Genomic DNA, 16,174 nt, shown 5'->3' with positions numbered 1-16,174 from the left:
TTTTTCAGAGAGGTGAGAAGATGACTAGAGAAGAAGTAAATGCCATAGTAAATTTGGCTGATGTAAATGCTGATGGCAAGTTTGACTACATCAAGGTGCGTAGGCTCATATTGATGTAAATTGGCTTACTGTGTAGGAGAAGTATTTTTAAAGGGGTACATCTTTTTAATATTGGTAATGACATACTTATATATTGTGTACTAATTATACTTGAAGTTTAATTTCTCCAGTCCCACACTTGTAATCTGATGACTATATTAAAAGTAATACAACCAAGTTAAAATACATATATGTACACACACACAAACAGAGACTCTCTGCAGAAATATGCTGTTTCTGGGGTGGAAGAATCGTAAAAATTATTTAGAACAAATGCAATTCTACACATCTTGTAAAAAAATATAAATCACCTCTCTTTGTGTGACATTTTATTTTCACTCGGAGTGTGACCTCCTCCTTGACTCGTGGATACATTTCACTGGGTCACTTGAGGGTGGTCAATCTGATTCAAGAAAATAAAATGAGTAGCCTAGTTCAAGAGAAAATATATTCCATCCACAGTCTACCCCTTGCCTACTAATGTGCATTTGTCTTCCCCTCCCAAATATGTGATTGAGTGTTGTACCCACTGGACTACTTTTTTATTTCCTGTAGTTTTGTAAGTTATATCTGACAACCAACGAGCAATGTCTCAAAACTGCTCTAGAAAAACTGGAAGTTGACAGTAAACTGAAGCGTCAACATTTTGGAAGCCACATCGAAGCGTCCCCTGAAAGGGAACCCTCACCAGTACCCAAACCATCGCCTAGAATCATGAGAAGAAGTGACGAGGACACGTTCACAAATAAAGGTATTTACTTTTGACACTCAGGGTTTCTTGATCAAGAATGGAGGGACGTATTCAGATCAGTTTTTCCTTTCATCCTGCTTTGTCAGTGATAAAACAAATGAGAAGCCTACTTTTGTCAGCTACCCTTTTTAGACTCTCTTAGCTGTAAAAATCTATTGAAGTAAAATTTTATTATGGAGCTTGACTTGGCTATGCTCATTTTATTTTATTAAAACTAAAATTTCAGGTTAAGAGGTGACATATTGAAATAAAGAATCCTATTAGTAGCCCATAAATTAGGGACCGTTAAAGCCCAATAAAGATAAAACTTCTGACTTTATTTCAATAGGAAGAACAAAGAGAACTAAATAAATACACAGACTTTTTCTACTACACTGTGTTTAGAAACAAATCTCCTTGACAACTTTTCCTAATGTGAGACCAAATAACTATTACTTGTTACAGGTGACACCAGGAGTTCCTTACTGGCAACAACTAGAAAGTTCAAAACATCTGTCTCCTTCACAGTTACAATGGGTGCTAATAGTAACCGAAACTCAAAGTTAACTGAGCCAAACTCAGTAAAGGTATAGTATTTTAAATTAATAGATACAACTTTTTCTGAAAAAATTTGGCGTTAAACTTAACAACTACGTAGCATTTAGAGAGAACCAGTAAAGTTTGTGAAATAATTGAGGTTTTTCTGTGTGTTGCAGCACTTCTACCCTATAAGCCAGTTCTAATACTTTTGAAGTACAAATGACAAATAAGAATATTATTAAAAAGTCTTCAGTTTGAAAATGATGACTCTTCAATTTCCAGACTTGATGAATAGATTATCTAATTAGGTGCTTTGCCAAGCAATTTTTTTGTTTTGTTTAACAAACACTTTCCATAGATGTTTCTTATAAATAAAGCATTCATTCAATATCCGTTCCTATGAGAGACAGATAACAAAGACTCTTTGCTAAGTCAATATTTTTAGAGTGTTAATATTGATCTTCTTCCTTTGTTTTCCCTTTCTAGACTCAACCTTTACTAGTTTTCTTTCAACAGAAAATAATAGCTAGAGAAATATAAAACATTAACTGGAAACTACTAGGGTACATTAAAAATGTGTGCCTGGAGACCTCTGTGGAAGGGGGAGAGATGGTTATGACCGCACACTGTAACCGCTGTTGGAAAACGGAACTGATTGTTCTCAAGAGCTACATTTTTGTTTCAAATAACAACTCTGTATTTGTTATTGAACTCTGAAGTCCCTTATATCTTTAAATTGCTAGACAGTGACATTTGTTCTATATTAAAATTTTAAAACATTATCTCCAAGGAATTTTGTTCAGACTGTTTAGGAATCTATGCACCCTAAGCAATTTGGTGTGCATGTCCACCATGTTCACACACAATATTTAGTGTTCCAACAATATTATTTTCTGCCAATGGAAGTCTTTTGTATTTTTTAATAAATTTCATAGATTTTTTATATTGAATTTCATAACAACTCTGAGAAGTACTTGGTTGTGAATATAGTTATTATCTAATTTGTTTTCATCGAAATTGACAGAATAAGTTACTAAGAGGTTTGTTAAGTTAGTTTTCTTCAAGTACTTTAAATCTATTTTAAACGAGTTTTGGTATCTCGATTTCATGTGGAATGAACATGTATGGGATTGGAACAGAGAAGAAGGCTCTTTCAGAAATTAGAAAATTGTTGTGATGGGGTCTGATAAGCCAGATTTTAAACCATGAATCCACACGGTTGGTAAAGGGCCTGAATTACTGGAAGAAAATAAGACCCTTACAGGGACTGTACATGTATTTCTTTCCATAGACCATATGTAGGTGCTAAATCACTATTCTCTTTTTAATCCTGAATTCTCTCCGTTTGCTTAGGTTTTGTAATGTGCAAGGAGCATTAGGAGTTTTTCTTGAGAGGGGAATTACTTCAATGGCTTCTCCTCAATCATGACTAGAATTAGAGAAAGCCCCAAAACATGAGTCGCAAACTCCAGAGACGCACTATTTCCTCTATCCAGACTTCTAATTAAAATATGCCTACATATGGTTTTACATATATATGTGTTGTGTAACATATATGTTATTCAACATGTATACGAATATGGTGTGCAACATATATGTTATATATATGTCTATATTTATGACAATACAAATATAAACATTTTAAACTTGAAATGGTTGTCTAACTTAATTTTTGTGAAGGTTCCAAATAATAATTTTGTTACAAAAATTTCTGTATTTTCAAAATGTTGATCATTTCAACTTGTCAATTAGGTGGCAATCCAAATCAATTTTTCATTTATAAATTATATATTTAACCTTTTGTTTTTAAGTACTTACAGTTTATAATTCTTTAATAACAAAAAGTTCAGTAACTATCTGCTTACCTGCTTGTCTTAATGAAAAGCAAATAGCTCTCTAGTAAGTATGTGACGTGAGATAGCTTTAGAAAACACAACAGTGATGATGGTGATGTATAGATTCCTCCTCTGACTAAGTCTTTGGCAGATCTACTGCTTAATAATTCTACCTCGCCTTAACTTTAATAATAATACAGAATTGTGTGTTAAATCATGTTCCCTACAGTGTTCCAAGAAAAATGTAACTCTACTGATATGTTTAAGTTTGTGGTGTTTTTTTTTGTTTGAGGAAGATTGTCCCTAAGCTAACATCTGTTACCAATCTTCCTCTTTTCACTTGAGGAAGATTGCCGCTGACCTAACGTCTGTGCTAGTCTTCCTCTATTTTGTGTGTGGGACGCGGCCACAGCATGGCTTGACGAGCGGTGTGTAGGTCCACACCCAGGATCCGAACCTGTGAACCCTGGGCCGCCGAAGTGGAGCACACAAACCTAACCATTACGTCACCGGGTTGGCCCCTGTTTAAGTTTTTTGATAGGTAGAATTTTCAACCTGACTATTTTTAATGAAAATAAAATAAATATAATGAAAACAAGTAAAATTTGTATGTGACAAATAAATGAATTAACAGTTCTTTTTCCTTTTATGTGAATTTACCTGAATTGGTAGAATATAGCACCACCTTATGCCATATATAAGAATTACAAGCTACTATTTTATTTCTGCTTTATATTGTCAAAAGATTAATCATACATGGAATTTCTTACTCTCTCATTCTAAAAATTTTCTTAAAGCTCAGCCTTCTTCCATTTTTCTCATAATACTCAAATTGTCAACTTAATCTATAATCCTTTCAAACTGATTTATTTGAATGAGCCAGCCAATTTGTCAGTACTTTTTTCTTTTAATTCATAACTTTTTAGTCTAGGTCCTAGAGAAGAAGCTTTGTGTAATTGAAAGCCTGTTTGTTTTAAAGGAAATTTAGGTTGAATAAGCGTTGTGTGTTTCACACAATAGCAGACCTTAAAAATTTGAATGCTTCCTTTTAAACAGGAGAGCTACAAATTCTCCTAGGAATGTTAGTTTTCAGAATAGTCTGACAATTACGCTGAAGTTTGGTTGATATAAGTAATGCGGCATTAATTTTACTTCTGTTTTGTAAGAGCTCCCGTCCTGCTGTTGTCCAGCCTTCGTAACCGTGCATTGTGCTGTGCAGGTTTTGTAAGAGCTCCCGTCCTGCTGTTGTCCAGCCTTGGTAACGTGCATTGTGCTGTGCAGGTTATGTAAGAGCTCCCGTCCTGCTGTTGTCCAGCCTTGGTAACGTGCATTGCGCTGTGCAAGTTTTGTAAGAGCTCCCGTCCTGCTGTTGTCCAGCCTTGGTAACGTGCATTGTGCTGTGCAGGTTATGTAAGAGCTCCCGTCCTGCTGTTGTCCAGCCTTGGTAATGTGCATTGAGCTGTGCAGCTTATGTAAGAGCTCCCGTCCTGCTGTTGTCCAGCCTTGGTAACGTGCATTGTGCTGTGCAAGTTTTGTAAGAGCTCCCGTCCTGCTGTTGTCCAGCCTTGGTAATGTGCAATGTGCTGTACAGGTTAGTTGCCTTTCTAGACAAACTTATAAACTCCTTTCTCTCTGCAACTTTTCTAGAATTAGAAAGAATTAGAATAGAAAGACCTCTATTAACTCTCTCCCCAGCTAAATTTTGTAAAGGTGTCTCCTGCCAGCCCTGGCACTGCCCCCAGAAATACTGTAAGCACCTTGAAAAATTTTTCCATCTTCGAGTTTCCCAAATGCCACAGATTATGTTCACTAACAGTGTACCAGGCAAAGTGCATTATTTTTTAATTTCATTTAAACATTTTTTTAACTGAGGGACGGGGGCTGCTACACCCATGATTATAACACAAATTTAAGGAATTTCCAGCTGCTAAAATCTGAAGTTTTTTTAGTATGAAAACCAGAAAATTATGCTTATCTTAATACTTCAATATATGGATAATTCCAAATGATAATGCTTTATCGTATTTTTGTTATAATAACTTCTTAAACCTGAAGTTTGTTTAAATACTAACTTTTAAAAAATTCATGGCAGGGGCCGGCCTGGTTGTGTAGTGAGTGGTTAAGTTTGCACACTTGCTTCAGTGGACTGGGGTTCACAGGTTCAGATCCTGGGCACAGACCTACACACTGTTCATCAAGCCATGCTGAGGCAGCATCTCACATACAAAATAGAGGAAGATTGGCATGGATGTTAGCTCAGAGCCAATCTCCCTCACCAAAAAAAAAAAAAAAAATCATGGCAGATATTTAAGTGTGAAAAAGAGCAGAATTTTGAATATAGCTGGTAGTTTGGAGAGAAAGTAAGGAGACCTAGGTTTCAGCTGTGGCTCTGCAATCAACGAGAATTGTGACTTAAGCATATCACTTCACTTCTCAGACTTTCATCAATCAAAAGAGAAGTCTGGGCTGGATTACGTTTTAGATTTTTTTTTTTTGAGATTCTATTTTTTCCTTTTTCTCCCCAAAGCCCCCCAGTACCTAGTTGTGTATTTTTGGTTGTGGGTCCTTCTAGTTGTGGCATGTGGGACGCTGCCTCGGTATGGCTCGATGTGCGGTGCCATGTCCGCATCCAGGGTTTGAACTGGTGAAACCCTGGGCAGCCGAAGCGGAGCGTGCGAACCTAACCACTCAGCCACAGGGCTGGCCCCGCTTTTTAGATTTCTACCTACTACCTAATAGTCTGTAATTCTAAACTAGTATCCCTTACCATTCCAGATGGGTAAATGTAAAAAATATATTCATGAAATATATTAGGCGAAATTCTGTACGATAATGCTATAGTCAAAATTGATTGAGAGGAACGTATTCTAGATGTTTTATACTAGGTGTCAGAATCTTAGTTCAAACTGTCTGAAAGGGTAACTGATCTATACACCATCTATCTTTCCTTTCTCCTCTGTAGCAGTTGTCTTCCAAGGTCGAGTTGATTATATTAAATAAGGCCAGTTGGCTTTGGGGGGATGTCAGCCTGTGTTGTTAGTCCATAATAGATTCCCATCCAGGAGATTTACAGGGAGGCTAATTGACAGTCTGTCCATACTCTTGCTCATCGTTAATAGCGGAACTTGAACTTCTGGCTCAAGCCCAAGTTTAAAGCTCATTGTTATAAGAATCTTGAGTTTAGTACCCGGAGTATATTTTCTTTTGGAAACATGATCTAATGGTAAAAGCATTCATCCGAAGGTCTTAGACTCTAGACCTAATATTTCTACAAACTCCTTGTAGAACTCTGCACCCGTAGAGCCTCTGGGTACCTCAATTTCTCTGTTTTTTAAAATGACTAATTTATATCTACCCCATATTGCCTCATAGGGATTTTGTTAAAATATATATGGTGACTTGTTTCTGTCATGGGCAATATGTTTATCAAGATGAATTCCAGTAATTTAAGGTCACATTTTAATTCCTCAGAATTAGAAGTACCCGTATCTTTTATACCCCAAAGGGGTGACAGCGCTTGTGCTTAATGACTGACTGTAAGTTTGAGTAATAGTTCACAATAATGGTAATTTCTTAAAATTCAGTTTAAGGAGAAAGCGCCAAAGAAAAGATGAATATAAAAATGGAAAACTTACATAAGTTGAAAAATAACCAAAACTGAAATAAAAGGAAATGCATCAAACCTTACAAAGGGTGGTTAATATCTAAAATAGTCAAAAGAGTTTACTAAAATATGTAAGAAAAATACCAAGTCTGCAACAGAGCTAGGAGAGTAGGGGATGAATAGGCAGGTCACACAAAGGAGACAGAAGTAGTAAACACGTGGGGGAATGTTCAACCTTGCTAGTAATCAGAGAAATTTAAATTAACAGAAAATCCATTACAATACCATATAGAAAAATATATAGAATAGTATACTGAATATTTTCTGTACCCACATCTTGCTCCAGAAATTACCCCCCACCACCACCCAGGTTTTTAATTATAACACTATTAAGTTGTGTAATGGTAAAATTGTTATACACCAATGGGAGTGCTGTAAAATTAGCATCACTGTTTTACAAAGCAATGTGTGAACACATGTCGTTAGCCTTAAAAATATGTATACTTTTTGCCTAGAAGTTCTTCTGAAGGATATTATGCATCAGAAAAAAAAACATTTAGACAAAATAGTATTCGTTTTGGCATCATCTATACTGATGAGAAATTGGAAATGACCTAAATGTCCAACATTTTAGAAATATTTAAGTAAGTAATCGTATACCAACTCAATGAATAATTATAGAACCAGTTAAATTGAAAATTTGAGTATTGCGTAGCAAAATCTTTTTCTTATTGTGGTAAAACTTATATAACACAAAATTTACCATTTTAACTATTTTTAAGTGTACAGTTTTGTGGCATTAAATACATTCACATTGCTGTGCGGCTATCACCACCATCCATCTCCAGAACTTTTTCATCATCCCCAGCTGAAACTGTACCCATTAAACAACGGCTCCCCATGCTTCCCTCCCCTCAGCTCCTGGCAGCCATCCTTCTACTGTCTGTCTCTGGATTTAACTACTCTAGGGACTGTGTATAGTGGAATCATACAATAGTTGTCCTTCGGTATCTGGCTTATTTCACTTAGCCTAATGTCCTTAAGGTTCATCCATACACAGCATGTGTCAGAATTTCCTTCCTCTATAAGGCTGAGTAATATCCCATTCTGTATATATACCACATTTTGTTTATCCCTTCATCCGTCAGTGGATGTGTGGATTCTTTCCACCGATGAAGATGGGTGTACAAATACTTATTTGAGTCTCGGCTTTCAGTCGTTTTGGGTGTATACTCAGAAGTGGAATTACTAGGTCATACAGTAATTCTATGCTTAATTTTTTGGGGAACTTCCAAACTGTTTTCCACAGTCGCTTTACCGTTTTACATTCCTACCAGCAATGCACAAGGGTTCTAATTTCTCCATATCCTTGTCAGCACTTACTATTTTCTGTTTTTCTGATTATAGCCATCCTAGTGGATATGAAGAGGTATCTCATGGTTCTAATTTGCATTTCCCTAATGATGTCATGCTGAGCGTCTTTTCCTGTGCCTGTTGGTTATCTGTGTGTCTTCTTTGGAGAAATGTCTATTCAAGTCCTATGATCATTTTTTTAATTGGGTTTTTTTGGTTTTTTGTTGTTGAGTTCTAGAAATTTTTTTTTTTTTTTTTTTTTTTAAAGATTTTATTTTTTCCTTTTTCTCCCCAAAGCCCCCCGGTACATAGTTGTGTATTCTTCGTTGTGGGTTCCTCTAGTTGTGGCATGTGGGACGCTGCCTCAGCGTGGTCTGACGAGCAGTGCCATGTCCGCACCCAGGATTCGAACCGACGAAACACTGGGCCGCCTGCAGTGGAGCGCGCGAACTTAACCACTCGGCCACGGGGCCAGCCCCGAGTTCTAGAAATTTTTAACATTCTGGATATTAATCTATTTTCAGATATGTGATTTGCAAATATTTTCTCCCATTCTGTGGGTTGCCTTTTCATTGTTAATAGTGACTTTTGATACACAAAGGTTTTTAATTTTGATGTAGTCCATTTTTTCTGTATATTCTTTTGTTGCCTGTACTTTTGATGTCATATATAAGAAATCATTGCCATAGCCAATGCCATGAAGCTTTTCCCCTATGTTTTCTTCTCAGAGTTTTATAGTTTTAGAACTTAGGTTTAGGTCTTCCATCCACTTTGTGTTAATTTTTATGTATGGTGTAAGGTAAGCATCCAAATTAATTATTTTGCATATGGATATCCATTTTTCTTGGCTCTATTTATTGAAAAGACTATCCTTTCCCCCATTGAATGGTTTTGTTACCCTTGTTGAAAATTATTTAACCGTATGTGTAAGAGTTTATTGCTGGGCTATCTAATGTGTTCCTTTGGTCTCTGCCTTTATGCCAGTACTGCACTGTTCTCATCACTACAGCTTTGTAGTCAGTGTTGAAATCAGGAAGTGTGGTCCCCTGACTTTGTTCTTCTTTTTCAGTAGCAAAATGTTTTGGATGTAACATTAAATGGATATAACATTTAATAAATATAACATTTATGACATAAAATAGTGTTAATTAGAATGTAAGAAATAGATTTTTATATAAGGCCAGTATTAGGAAGGATTACATAAAAACCAAACTAGGGTGTGGAACTATGGGGATTTTTTTCCTATTTTTAAATTTCTAATTTTAAATGTATTTTAATGTGGTGAAAATAATATAAAATATGAAGATAATTATGATTTATATAATAGAAAAAGGATGTGTAAGTACATGTTAGGATAATTTAGCCTGTAAAATGAGCGAGAAATCAATCTCAGTGTGAATTATGTTTGTCCTTGCCTTTTCAGTGCTGTAGTATATCCTTCTATAATAGATTAATAATATTTTTATATTACTATATTATTGTTGTTATACAGCTAATGCACACCTTTTCAGTGATTATCTTAATATTATTAAAGCCTTGACCTTATCTAAATATACTTACAGATAATTTTTAAAAATCATCCGTTAAAGTCACTTCAAAACCTCATTAATATTCTATTTTTAGAAGTCATTAGAACAGAAATATGTCTTACGTTATAGGTAGGCAAGCCAACTAATGGTAGAGTGAAAAGGTTTTTGCACACATCTATGGTAATGGCACAATTTCTCATACCTTCAATAAAAAATCCTTTCCTTTCTGCATAAGATGCCATCTTCAAGTTTTACTTAATTTTAGTTATGAGATCCCATACAGACATAGGAGTTTGGACTAGGAGAAGGCATTTGGCTAGACTAAGAGATGGTGAAACAATCTTACAGAAAGGTCTTCTTCAAAACTGATGTTTATCAGCATTTTGCTATAGCTGTGAAACTTGTTCAGTGTTCACTTAGTTACCTAGACTTGAGACACTTAATTGGTTGTCACTTAATCTTTTAAATATGAAGTCCTATCACTTTTCCTTTCAACACGTCAGTTTTAGAGGTCCTTACCTCCTCATTCTCGCTGTGCTCCAAGAGCTAATCGCACCCTGATTATTGCAGCAGCTCGTTTATTGTTTCAATGCTTCTCCCTCTGTCAGGAACTTTATTTTTCTTATTTCTTCTCTTCTTTTCCTCACTTTTCATTATCTAAATGCTGCTGATCCTTCAAGCTACAGTTCATGGATTGCCTTCTCAGTTTATATCGATGCCCCACGTCAGTCAGACAATAAGCACTTACTGAGCACCTGCCATGTGCCAGGCACTATTTTAGGAACTGGAATTATAATATTATTTTGCATATGTAATTCTTCTTTTGTCCTAACCATAGCCTGCTGTCAATTATAATCGAATCGTGTCATGCCTGTTTTTACCTCTTGATGACGTTGCAAATTCCTGGAGGGCAGTGGCTCTACTTGACATTTCTTTTATGTACTCCTCAAGTTTCTTCTCATTGCTATACATGCTGGGAAGATTTAATAAATACTGTTTGAAGAAAATTGTTTTCTTCATTTCAGGAGTGGCAATGTGTACAATCAAAAGGTTGCTTTTTCTTGGAAGAAGATGGTGAAATCGTGAGTCATCAATACAGGATGCAGATAGCTCAGAGATGCATGGTTTATCTAACAATTAAGCCCTTAAACCTGAGTCAAGCTGAAGGCAAGTTCAAATTTTCTGTATATTTTTAAAAATATCACTTTATACCCTCTTTGAAAATACTTATGTAAGTATTTGGTAGTCCTAGTTAGTGAAGAAAATAATCTGCCTAAGAAACATATGGTTATATTTAAAGAAAGAAAGAGTTAGTTTATACATTGACTGTGTTATTGCCTTATGCAAGGCAAGTAAATTGCTTTTTGTATGTGTCTAAAACATGTTTTATTTTAATTCATTTAAAAACAAGAACAAAATGTTACATGATTTCCTCATGACTTAGAATTAATTTCTTACTTGCTAATTTATGGTTAGCTTTTTCCATTTATCAATTTTTTAAATTAATATGTTTAAGAGAAGTTCTATAGGAGCATAATTTGGGACAATATGAACTGCAAGTAGTTTTGAATACCTTCAAAGTTCTATCCTTGCTAATAATCTTTGCATTCATGGTAATATTCTTTTTTTGTACACATATCCTAGATAAAAGTTAATAATTTCCTAGTGTCTAAAATGGTTATTATGCAATTTTTAATTAGAGTGTCTATAAGTGTGCTTTCCCTAGATATCTTTTAATGGTGATTGTTCTAAATATCATCTTTTTCTTTTATTGTGTTTACATATAAACATTTTCTTACTAGAGGATTCTTCCCCACTCTCATTCTTTTTCCCTCCTTAAAGTGAAATTCTGAAAGTTATCCCTGTATTATCTTGTAGGATACTTAACACATTTGGTAGTTAACTCTTTTAAATGACAATTTTTCAGATTAAGTTTTCAAAATAGGCCTGGAAATTCAATGTAGTTGTTAATTCTCCATATTCTTACAAAGATGATTCCTTTATTCATTGATTTATCAAATATTTATTGAGGTTCTTCTATATCAAGTATCATTCAGGTGCTTAAGATACATCAGAGGACAAAAAAGGCAAAAATGCCTGCCCTTATGAACTTAACAAACCAAACGACAAATAGACAATAAATAATAAACATAATAAACAGTAAATGACGTTTTATGTTAGAAGGTGATAAGTGCTGTGGGAAAAACAGAAGGAAAGGGCGTTGTGAATGCTGAGGGAATATGAGTTGCCCTTGAAATGGAGTGTTAATGTGTGCTTCATTAGGAAGTTGACATTTGAGCAAAGACTTTGAAAAATATGTATTAATTATCAACTGCTACATACCAAACTACCCCAAAACTCAATGGCTTAAAACAAACATTTGTTTACTCATGAGTAGATCTGCTGGACAGTTCTTTTGATCTGAGCCAGGCTTGGCTTTTCTGTAGGGCTCGCTCATGCGTACATCTGTGGTCAGCTGCGGGTTCGCTGTGGCTGGCTTTCCTGCTCTTGGTGGGGCGCTCTCCTCTGTATAGGGTCTCAGCCGAGACAGCCTGACTTTGCCTCATGTAATCTCTATCCTCTAGTAAGTTAGCCTGGACTCACTTTCATGGTCAACGGGGACCTGAGAGAGAATGCAGAACACCATAGGAACTCCGGAGCTCAGAATGGCCACGTTACTTCTCTTACGTTCTCCTGTTCACAGCAAGTCACATGGCAAGGCCAAATTTATAAGGTGGAGAAATAGACTTGATCTCTTGGTGGAAGAACTGTGAAGTTGCATTGCAAAGCGCTGTGGACACAGAGAGGGATAGCCACATTTGCTGTCTTCCTGGAAAGCAGGGAGTGAGCTGTGGGTACAGAGAGGGATAGCCACATTTGCTGTCTTTCCTGGAAAGCAGGGAGTGAGCTGTGGACACAGAGAGGGATAGCCACATTTGCTGTCTTCCTAGAAAGCAGGGAGTGAGCTTTGTGGGTGTGGAGTGGTGGAAGGGGTAGGTGAAGAGTGGAGGAGGGGCAGAGCACTCCACGTCGAGGGGACGCTCCGTTCAGGGCCCTGAGGTGGGTGTGTCTGGTGTTCGAGGAGCAGCAAAGTGGCTAGCGTGGCTGGAATGAAGTCCGTGAGAAGAGATAGTAGATGGAGATGCGGGGGCGGGCAAGGACAAAATCAGGTGGTTTTATTTTTGCCATAATGAGGACTTGGGCTTTCACTCACAGAAATGAGACCTTAGGAGGTTTTTCCCATGGCTGCCATCAAAATTTTTTTCTTTATCTTTGATTTTCAACAGGTTGAATATGTATTTAGGTGTTTTTTCTGGTTTATGCTGTTGTTGGTTGTATTTTGGGGGGTTTTTTGTACCTGTCCTACTTGGGACTCTGAGCTTCTTGGATTTATGGCTTGTTGTCTTTCATTATTTTTAGAAAAATTTCCACCTTTATTTCTTCAAATATTTCTTCTGCCCTTTCTCTTCTTCTTCCACTTGTTTGGTACCTGACATCTCGTCCTCCTGTGCTCTACCACAGATAAGCCAGTGCTTGCATCAAATCTCTCCTTGGAAGGGAGGGTTTGTCTTTCCCTGGATTTCAGGCTACTTGGTTGGCCTGTGACCTCAGCTCTGATGGGTTCAAGAAAAGTTATGATTTTGTGATTCCTGCAATTTTTGTTATTGTTAGGTTGGGAGAAACACTCTTCCAGCTCTACTCCATGAGAAGATTTTGAGTAGAGACAGGACATAATCTGACTTATATTTTGACAAGAGCAGCCAGGTTGCTGTATTGAAAATGGACTGAAGGGTCCTCAGGAGAAATCAAGGAGTCCAGCTAGGATGCTGTTGCAGAATTCTGGGAGAGGACTGAGGATGCTTCAAACCGGGAGGTAGAGGGGATAAGAAATAGAGATTCTGGGTATATTTTGTGGTTGAACCACAGGATTTACTTAGGATTGGTTATGATATGTGAAAGAGGAAAAAAGTTAAAGATGATTCCAAGATTTCTGGCCTAAGCAACTGGAAGAAATGAATTACTATTAACTGAGATAGGGAAGAGGATATAGATGGAAAGTTTTTTTAAGGGCTGTGGAAGGTCAGTTTTAGATATAGAAATCCAAGTGGAACTGTCAAATAGGCAGTTGATGATATGAGTCTATGTTCAGAGGAAAGGCCCTAGCTGGAGGTAGAAATTTTGGAGTTGTCAGCACATAGACGGGTCTGGCATCTCTTCCTCCTCTGCTCCTCCACAGGTAAGTCAGTGCTGACATCCCATCTCTCCTTAAAATGGTTTGTTTTTCCTTGAATTTCAGGTTTCTTGGTTGCCCTGAAACTTAAACTCTCTGATGAGTTTAAGAAAAGTTAAGATTTTTAGAAAGTATATATACAGAGAATGTTTCTAACAAGGTTACTGTAATAGGTATGTGCCTTAAGGCAAATACTATGGTGTTTACGTACAAAAATGGGATGTGTGTTTCTAAAAAAAAAATCCAAAGGGGAAAGTAACCGCTAACGTCTTTTTTAGATAGGAAAGAGTAAGTGGTAATTGCCTATTTTGAGATGTTTGGGTTTTTTTGTTTATAGGAAAACCATCCCCTTGGCTATCAGTTGATACTGCCTTGTATATTCTTAAGGAAAATGAAAGTCAAGCAAATCTACAGCTCATGTGTTTTACTGAACTACAAAATAGAGAAGTATACATATTTATTTTCTAATGTTTAATTTAAAAATATAGTATGAACTCATTTGGGGAAAATAATAGTTTTTCTAAATTTATTATTTTTTTAACTTGTGTATCTTCCCTTCCAATTAAGGTATATACAGTACTTAACACTATGCATATTACATGTGTTTTACTAATTATTCTTGTTTGCTGAGATTTAAGAATTGAAGATTGATTGGCAGTCTTAGTTTCACAACTTATAAATTGTGTGACATTATACTTCACTTTTCTCTAAATGCTCTGATGTCTCACATGTGAACTTTTTTTGTTATACTCAATAAAAATGATTGATGCCAGTGGATTTTTCTTTCCCTAAATACAAGCAATTCATGACTTTGGAAAAGTTGCTTTAGATGTTTGCGTTTCTTATACTACTACTGCAAAGAAGAGAAACTTCATGATTACTACCCTCAGGCTTGACTCGTATTATGGGGTTCAAAAATAGATTGATCTGAAGAAATGCTTTTAAATGATTTTATGTGTTGCCCATGGGGTTGTTCTGATCTTTTCTAATTATGTATTTACTCAGAGGCCAAATATGTGAGGCAGATACATAAATGTGGCCGTTTATTTTATGAGGACTACAAAATACATCTGCTACACAACAACAGGAATAATACTATTCAAGGGCTTACTGCAATATCATATTTAATCTTTATATAGGTCCAAAGACAGACAAACATTTCCCTGATGGAATGTTATATAAAAGTCTTTATTGTAGGCTTCCTAACAGACAAGAATAGTTATAGGCCAGAAACATAAAATGACAGAAGTTAATGTTTTGACGAAACTCTTCTTCAGAACTGACTACAGAGTTAAGTTCAAGATAAAACACTGTCTAAAACAGTAGCTTTTCCCATTTTGTTTTGGATAAAATTACTTTCTTATGAGATTGCGTGTGTAAAATTGTTGGTACATAGCAAGCCTGTAATAAAGTTTGAATGAGTTTCTATTTACCTCTTTACTATTATAGGCTTCTGTTTATCTGTAGTATGTCATCTTTACAAAGGATTTTTTAGTTTTAGTTGAAGTTTCACAGTTGTTTTCTTTGAGGAGAGTTTTATGCCCGTACGTTCCATCTGCCGTCCGCAGTGGCGATTGCGGGCTCTGTGTGGGGGTGAGGGAGGTTCACGGGCTCCCGTGTATCAGGGAGCAGCAAGGACAGCTTCTCCCTCCTGCGTGTCAGTCTGCCTCGGCCAGTCTAAAAGATTATGGTTTCCAAAGGATGCATTTGGTCAATCTTTAGTCTTTAAAGTGACCCTCAGTTTTATTGGATTGCTTCTTGTATCAAAATAGGACGTGGTCACTTTAGGACAATTATGGTTCCTCTGACTTGTGAGGGCAGAAAAAGAGCTGAACCCAAAATTCAGATGAGCAACTTTATTTTGTATGAATCCCCAGGATAACCTAAAATATACTCGGGTTTTGAAAGGAGTTTCTTAACACAGTGCCAGACAGAATTCTCTCGGGCCATTCTGTGCTGAAGGGCAAGTAGCGTTTGCTTAGCTGTTACACACGACTAGAAAATGCTTAGATTTAGTACCTTTGGCGGAGACAACCGCTAGGTTTTACAGGAGGCCATTGGGCTCCAGCAAGCACCTAGAAGGTCTGTGGAAAGAGACCATCTTGCTTTCTTTTATAGAACAGGAGAATAAAATATTTTCCTATACAAATGTCCTGGCACTCATTATAAATATCCTGTGAAGGAGAAGAATTTTATGTGAGGTAGGTATATCTAGGATTCTGCCATCTTGTTTTGTAGTCCATATTCCATAAA

At 36.4% G+C, this 16,174-nt stretch overlaps 1 protein-coding gene across 22 annotated transcripts in view; it reads left to right on the top strand.

The window, feature by feature from the left end:
• EFCAB7 (EF-hand calcium binding domain 7) overlaps positions 1–16,174 on the top strand; it is a 38,612-nt gene that overhangs the window by 5,535 nt on the left and 16,903 nt on the right. For all 22 annotated transcript variants that reach the window (XR_011439382.1, XR_011439381.1, XR_011439378.1 and 19 more), the window contains 5 exons: positions 9–95; positions 655–850; positions 1,295–1,416; positions 10,716–10,857; positions 14,259–14,368. Coding sequence is in view for 16 of the 22 variants with exons in the window: in XM_070268918.1 (XP_070125019.1) it covers positions 9–95; positions 655–850; positions 1,295–1,416; positions 10,716–10,857; positions 14,259–14,368 (657 nt within the window). In the remaining 6 variants the exon portion in view is untranslated. The remainder of the gene's footprint in view (positions 1–8; positions 96–654; positions 851–1,294; positions 1,417–10,715; positions 10,858–14,258; positions 14,369–16,174) is intronic.

The sequence above is a fragment of the Equus caballus genome, chromosome 5 (assembly GCF_041296265.1).
Source record: "Equus caballus isolate H_3958 breed thoroughbred chromosome 5, TB-T2T, whole genome shotgun sequence".
Classification (NCBI taxonomy): domain Eukaryota; kingdom Metazoa; phylum Chordata; class Mammalia; order Perissodactyla; family Equidae; genus Equus; species Equus caballus.
This window is presented reverse-complemented; position numbering and strand designations above follow the sequence as displayed.